This window comes from Daucus carota, chromosome 3, assembly GCF_001625215.2.
Source record: "Daucus carota subsp. sativus chromosome 3, DH1 v3.0, whole genome shotgun sequence".
Lineage (NCBI taxonomy): Eukaryota > Viridiplantae > Streptophyta > Magnoliopsida > Apiales > Apiaceae > Daucus > Daucus carota.
In genome coordinates, this window is record NC_030383.2 from 49,164,283 (window position 1) to 49,172,240 (window position 7,958).

The following is a 7,958-nucleotide window of genomic DNA, read 5'->3' on the forward strand; positions in this document are numbered from 1 at the left end:
TTTAAATGTATTACTCGGAATATTAATTAATTATTTTAGTATAAACCTTCCAATGCCACCCCAAGGACTATTGACTAACTCATTAAAATTCTTAACTTATAATCCCACAAATTAATCTTACTCTATAGCCTAGTTATTATATAAATTACTTCCTACTTTTAATTTATTTACAAATGGCCTTTTTATTAATATGTCCGCTTACTACCAAATTTTTAACACTTGCCTTCCGTTCCCGACTTAATAATTTTATTCAACGCCATTATTTAATAAGTCTCTACAAAAATTAATAATTTATATTTATTTAATTTAAATAACTCAGCTGGTGAAAAGTCCTTATTGCCCCTAATATAATTTCCCACAAAATTCCCTTATTCCTCCATATCTCCCCAGCCTCTCTTTCTCTCTCAATCTCTCTCTCTCTCTCTCTCCCTCATTCTCTCGCTCTCCCTCTCTCTCTCTCTCCCCCTCTCCCTTTCTCTCTTTCGCTCTTCTCTCCCTCGCTCGTTCTCTCCTTCTCTCTCCCTCTCTCTCACCCTCTCTCTCTCTCTCGCCCTCTCTCTCTCTCTCTCTCCCTCTCTCTCTCTGTTTCGCGTCGTCCCGAACCAACACCGCCGCTGGAGGCGGCGTTCCGGCCGACACCGGCTGCTTCACAGCCTCTCGCCGTAACTCGACTCCCCCCCTTTCCTCCGATCCTTTCTCCCCTCCCCCATTTGTCCATCTCCCTCTCAACTGCTCGCCCCTCCTCCGTACACTTCCAATCGCCGCTGTAGAGCTCCGTCGGCGTTGCCGACGCGAGCTCCGGCCTCCCCTCCGGCAGCACCTGCTTCCAATCCTCCGCCTCAACTGCTCCGCCAAACTTTAATCAATTCAAACTCAATTCCCCCAATACTCAATTATTCACCAATCAATTAAATACCCAATTTTAATCAAAAACCCTAACCCTAATTGTTAGATATTTGGGTGAAATTCATGATGTTATGGGTTGATTTATATGTACTGGTTTTATTGTTTATCAATTATCAAAGTAAAAGCAGTAAATAAAATGGTCCACAGCAGTTCAACATTCAATAAATAGTCATTTAAATTAAACTCAATCAATTCCATATTTAAGGAAAAGATGAGGTATGGGTTTAATACCTTACTGGAACAACTATTAATCAGCAAGCTTGAACTTAGCTCTTCTGTTTTCTTCCTGGATGGAAGTATCCAAAAAAATTCTACTGATTTCCTTTGCCATTTATAGGCACCCTTAATTACCATTAAGCCTTAATCACTTTATTAATTAACATCAATTCTTGTGCACTACTTGGTGGCCACTCAATTGCCTTGGCCACCACTCAAAAATATTATAGTGCCACATTTTAAATTCCTGGGTTCAAATTCCCAGGCTCATTTAGCCGAAACCAATTTCTGCTCGACTCGACCTATTCTCGTATCGTTTCGTTTATTTTCGAATAATTTCCGAAACTGAAATAAATAATAATTTAAATTATCAAATAAATAATATATATATTATTATTATTTGTTATAATATTTTTGGACCAATCTCTAAATTAATTAAAGAGATATGGAGATAATTATTCCGGCTCAAAACATAATATTAGCTCCTGAGCCGGTAACTAAATAAATACTCGAAGCTACATATATTTTCGTACAAACAAAATTTTAAATAAATAGCCCGTACAATTAAACGCTGCGTTTTTTCTAAAAAAAATATCCGCTCTCAACTATGATATATTGATATATTATGAATTTTATTAAATCAGAAGGTAATAATGTAGCTCTTTTCGTTAAATAAATAATTAAGCTAGCCAGCTATATTTTTCATACTAGGTGACTAAAATATCAGCTAGACATTAAATTATAACCTCACATTGGCTCATTATATCCAGACAAATATTTTTATTATTAGTGTACATACGTAAATTAATTGTCGATCAGCATAAACTTGTTATTATACCACTACGTACTCTTAAATAAAATATTCCGTACTTTACCTTACTAATTATAAAATAAAATAATATTCCTGACGTGGTAAATAAAATAATTTTATGCTTACGTACTTGTAAATTTCTCGGTTGTTACACGTATTTAGTATTCTTCATGTCCACCTCATTTCTTCACATTTTTAGTATTCTTCATGTCCTCATTTCTTTACATTTTTTTGCATTACTCGACAAATACGCATATAAAACATAGTTTCATAACTATTTTTTTGATTTTCTTTTTTGTATAAAAACTTAGATAGTAAATATTTATTTAGAAGAAAAGAAATTCAAAACAATTATCAAATTATATTTCATGAGAGTATCAGAATGCGTGACAAGGCCCCGCCCCCAATATAAACAATTGAGAAGGACGGAGGAAATAATATTTTTGATATAAACATATTTTTGAATATAATATAAAAATATAATACTTATATTGAATTTAATAGTGAACTTCTCGTGGAAATTTCAATATTATTTATTTGTATTAAAGATACAATTGTCCTAATAAAGTCAGAAACTCTTATTATTTCTTATGGCAATACCAAATGAGATATAAAATAAAATGTTAATATTTCTTTTACAAATTGAGAAATTTCATATTCCTTAATTTTCAATGTTTTCCACTGTTAACAAATATAAAAATTCTATAAAAAGAATTTATAAAACTAGATGAAAATTAATGCAAAAAATATCTTTATATTTATATATATAAATATAAGAACTTATTACACTTTGTAAACCCACATTTTGGCTGATTAGCAAATCAAACCCCACACTTTGAAACGTGACAGTTTGCAATCTTAAGTTTCGTTTAGCTTTCTGTTTGTAACCCTGACCCACAAATCCGTTAAAAACCGCCGTTAACTTTAACTAGTTGAGAGGTAACAGTGTGTATATTAGTCTCAAACAGCTACTTTACTCTACGTGACCCCTCAAAATTTATGTATCATATTTGGAAATTATTTCTGAACACACACAACGATGTAAAACAATTTAAAATAATTTTTAAAATACGTTTTTAGATTTAGAATATGAAAATTTATTTATTTTTAATATTGTGAAAAGCGCAAATCGGTCCTAGGCGGTTTAAGGACCTTCTAACGCTTAAGCGGTAAAGCGGACGCTTAATCGGAATTTTAAGCGGGTCAATAAGCGGATTAATAAAATATAATTAAATATTTAGTTATAATATTTATATATATAAATAATAATATTATGTTATGGTAGGAATTTAAATTTTTAATAATATATATATTTTTAACTTTTTAATAGAATTATAGTTATATAATAATAAAAAATATTTGAAAAATTAAAAAATTATGAAGTCAACATCATTTTGACCGCTTAATCCGCTTAACGACCGCTTGATCCGCTTAATTTCAGAAACGCTTAATCACCCGCTTAATACATAATCGAAGCGTTTTTGGGCCGATCTAGCTTAATCGGCCGCTTAATGCGCTTTTTACAACAATTTTTTACATAAACGATGTAATTTATTTTAAAATTTTAAAACAAATATATATTTTAAAAATTATTTTTAATTTAATATTTCAAAATCCAATTAAATATTACCAGTATACTCTGTGATTTTAAAAAAAATCCAATTATATTATAAATATAATAATATGTTTTGGAACAAATCCTTTACCAACCTATAAAGATTATCTTCTCATTACAAAAATTATAATCGACAAAGAAATACCGATTAATTCGACGACTCAAGAAATCAATCTAATCCCTATCCACAAAAGATACTAAGAAAAAGGAAAAAAAGATGAAGCGTCATAAATCTAGGTGATAGATTGTTGCCTGATTCACATCAATCCAACGGTCCGATTTCACCGCCTCTCCTTTTTTATTACACTTGTTTTTTCTTTTCAGTATAGATCTAGGATTCATGTCTATCGCAATTCCTATATGTAATAAATACTTTAAATAAAACCCTAAAAATATTTTAATTACCTCCTATTTCATCTTTATCCTCTTCCCAAAATATAACTTTATATAAACAATCTTTCTACTTATTTTTATTTTCTCATCTCTCTCTAAAATAAATCAAAAGTAATTATCTCTCTCTCTCTCTATATCTCCGTAACAATTCTATGGAGTTTCCACCGTCAGATCCGCCGCCGTCAACCTTCGTTCCCGTGACCAACTACGCGCCTGCCGGAAGCTACGCGCCGCCTGCCAACTACGCGCCGGTGGCCAACTATGCGACAGCTGTCTATGATTCTCCGCCTGCTGCTCCTAGTTTAAACCACCCATCTTATGAAGAGGTGCAAGTCTTTAACTTTATATGGATTTCATGTTTATCTTCTTCTTTTTTATGTTTGTGCTTTTGTTTAAGTTGGAGTTGTGTTTTGTCTTGTGTTTATGTTTGAATTGTGTTTGGTTTTCGTGTTCTGTAGATGGTAAGTAGCGCAATACTAGGTTTGAATGATAAAGGTGGGTCCAGTAGGCAAGCTATAGCCAAGTACATAGAGAATCACTTCAAGATTGCTCCGTCACAGACTCATGGTTACGAGCTGACTCAGCAGCTCAAGAGGATGAAGAACAGTGGGCAGCTTGTATTGAACAAACATTCTTATATGTTTCCTGGATCTGTGAATGCGTCTGTGCCTGCTGCGAGTGTTACGAGTCCTGGTTATAATGGTATGAGCCAGGGTCAGGGTCAAAGTCAAGGTCCGGTTACGGATGTGACGAAGAGAAGGCCGGGGAGGCCTCCGAAGCTTCAGCCGAATGGAGGGTTGATGGGGTCGGCTGCCCCTCCAGTGAGTGTGGGGTTTGAGAATCAGCAGGTGGGGGGAGCAGGGTTTGGAGTGCCAACTGCGAATTTGTTTGGTGGGCTTAATTCGGGTGAATTTCAGTTTGCTGGGGGGAATGTGAATAATAATGTGCCTGTGCCTTTGCCTGTGCCTGTGAGTAATCATGTGACTGCACCTGTGAGTAATGTTGTCATGGCTCCTGTGAGTAATGTTGTGACTGCGCCTGTGAGTAATACTCCAACGATGGTTTATAATGGTGGGGCTATGTATGATGCGGGTGCGGTGGCTAATGTGGTCCCTATTGAACAGAGTGATGTGGTATCAGTCAAGAGGGGTCGGGGTAGGCCACGAAAGGTGAACACTTCTGCAGTTGGGGTTGAATCTGGGGCTATTACTGTTTTAGCTGGGGAAGATTCTGCAGCAAAGAACAATGTTGGTAATGGGCCTCCAGCAGTGACGCCTCCTATGGAATCGGGTAAGAAACGCCGAGGCAGGCCAGCTAAGTTAGATAAGAAGGCGACTGTTCCTGTGGTCAATGGGGGTGTGAAGCAAGGACAGGATGTGCAGGCAATGGTTCTTAGGGAAGGCAAAAGAGGCAGAGGCCGGCCTAGAAAGAACCCTCTTGGTGCAGTTGCTGCTAATGGGGTTGGTGGTGGTGGAGTTATGCCAGTTGCAAAGAAGCCAAGGAAAGTCAGTGGAAAGCCTGTGGGCCGGCCAAGGAAGGTAACTTACATGGTTTTAAGTCTATCATTGCTATCATACTTGTATATGCTATAGTCAGTGTGTAGTGTTTTTGTGCTAGTAATATGTTTCTTATAAGTGTGCTAGTAACATGTTTCTTGTAAGTACACACGTACTTGAATCAGAATCATCATATGATTTAGGGGACTTGTTTGTTGTGTTTCAAAACATTGAAACCTAAAAATCAGAGATTGCACTGACTTTTAACATGTCCAAATAGAGTATGAATCTGACCTGGCTGAGCATGAAGAACCCTAGTGAATATTCGACAACCATGTTTGAAAGTTTGATCATTTATGTTTGTTATTAGTAGAGAATATCTAGAATTGTCAAAGCTTAGATATTCATAGTATTCTTGATTTGACGCTATCTAGATGTGACATATTTAGCATTGTCCATCATGTATCTACTACAAACTGAACATACCTAGTATGTCTAAGAAGCGAGGTTGTTTTCCGTGAAACTCCTGACTGCATCTATTTGGAAATAATATCTATTGGCATAAATCATATCTTCCAATATGTATGCATATCGTATATATTATCCGTAATTAAATACCATTGGTAGAAGAGAGGCAACTTTTTATCGTGCAAAATGATGTAATTTACAGAACTAGATTATTGGGCTGCTACAGAGTATCATATGTTATGCAGTAACGATTTTAGATGTGATAACTAATGACTGAAGCAAGAAGTTTTGCAATTCGGTTCAGTGACAAAATTGACTACGAATTATGCAAGCCAATTGATGCTTATTGAGGAATGCCCCTAGTTGTAAATACAAATTTTATTTTATTTTTGAATCCACTTCTGTCTTAATTGGGTAAAAGCAAGGCCTATGACAATTCGCTTCTAAATTAATGTGCTGTTTGTGTTTTCTTCTTTTGTTCAGAATGCCTATGATAATTTCCTTCTGGATTCATGAGCTGTTTGTGTCCTCTTCCAGTGTTTTTTTTGTTCAAATCATCTTCTCTATACTATATTATATTTTATGTGATTTCTGGCCGTGGTGTGAATTCTTAAATTAGAAACTTGACGAGTATGACATCTGTAGTAACACTGAATTATTTTTTAATATCATACTGAATTATATTATATGTGAATGCCTATGAATCCTAATTTGGTTGAGAAGTTGCAAGTATAGATGTCCTGTGATATATATGATATGTTATAAAGTTACTTGTTGAGATATAGTATATCAGAGTGTTTGCATTGGTGTTAAGCCTGAATGCTTGTGTTACACCATTACTCTGTCAGTACATTGAAATTATGCTGCATGATGAAACTCAATAACTACATTAGAATTTTAGGATAGTTGCAAAATACCACTTATATTTCAAGTTTGCAAATGCACAGACATTTCAAAATAGGTTGAAGCATTTTAACCTTTGAAGTTTAATTTTTGCCTTTTTGGATTGTAGAATGCAGCACAGACAGCTAGTTTGATGTCAGAAATACAGATGCTGGCATATGAAGGTCTTAAAGCGAGAGTGGAACATTACGTAAGTGATATAGTACTCTAGTTTTTTTGCATTTAATGAGTCACAAATCTAGTGTAATAATTGCTTTAACCTTTTTTCTCAGCAATCAAGAATCAGGACAGCAATAAGCGTTGTCAAGCCATATTTGAATGAAACAGCAGTCATTGCACTAGGGGCGTTACAAGACCTTGAAGAGCTAGCTAGCATGGATATCATAAGTGTGCCACCAAGTGTTCAAGGTGCAGTTAAAGATGTTCAAAGTGCACCTGTAAATGTTGAAGGTGCACCTTTAGATGTTCAGAGTGCACCTATGGATGTTCAGAGTGCCCCTGTTAATGTTCTCAGTGCACCAGTAGATCTGAACGCACCTGTAAATGTTTCCGGCCCTGCACCTGAGAACATTCAAAGTGCACCATTAACTGCTGAAGGTGCGCCGTCAGCTTTTCAAAGTGCTCCAACTGGTGAAACTACAGAGTCAGCTTATCAAAGTGCACCGGTACCTGTTTCAGGGCAGTAGGAACCTCCCCTTAAAAGTTAAGGATATGGTAGGACTAAGTATCATTTAACAATCCTAACTTAAGTTGTTCAAAGAGGTTGAGAAGTGCTTCTCGAGTAGTATAGTGCTGTAGGGCGGAACGGGGTAGGTGAGTCGAGACAAACAAAAGAAGCTTGTGGAAATTAGATTACCAATTTCCAACTGTAAACCGAGTATAGTTTGTGTATTTGCAAATTTGTCATCGCATAAATTGGTACTTTTGTTTGTATGAATTGCTCAGTACCTTTTAAAATGCTGTTCATGTTGAGTCTTACTTTTCTGTTCAGCTGTATATGCATTTTTTTTATTTAAAATTATCCGTTTCATGACAAAGGATAGGCAATTGGTACAACAGGGATGATCAGAGTCTTGCATGTTTCATTTTGAAACCCTTCACATAGCAAGACTTTAAATATTCGGGAGCTCAGCACACTGGTAGAGTCTGC

The 7,958-nt window shown here is 35.6% G+C and overlaps 1 protein-coding gene across 1 annotated transcript; it reads left to right on the plus strand.

The window, feature by feature from the left end:
• The first annotated feature begins 3,883 nt into the window (after positions 1-3,883).
• LOC108215033 (uncharacterized) lies at positions 3,884-7,786 on the plus strand. Its single transcript, XM_017387352.2, has 4 exons — positions 3,884-4,267; positions 4,400-5,479; positions 6,918-6,998; positions 7,081-7,786. Exons 1-4 carry the CDS (start codon positions 4,094-4,096, stop codon positions 7,492-7,494), a joined length of 1,749 nt encoding a protein of 582 aa, XP_017242841.1. The 5' UTR covers positions 3,884-4,093; the 3' UTR covers positions 7,495-7,786.
• The last annotated feature ends 172 nt before the right edge of the window (positions 7,787-7,958 follow it).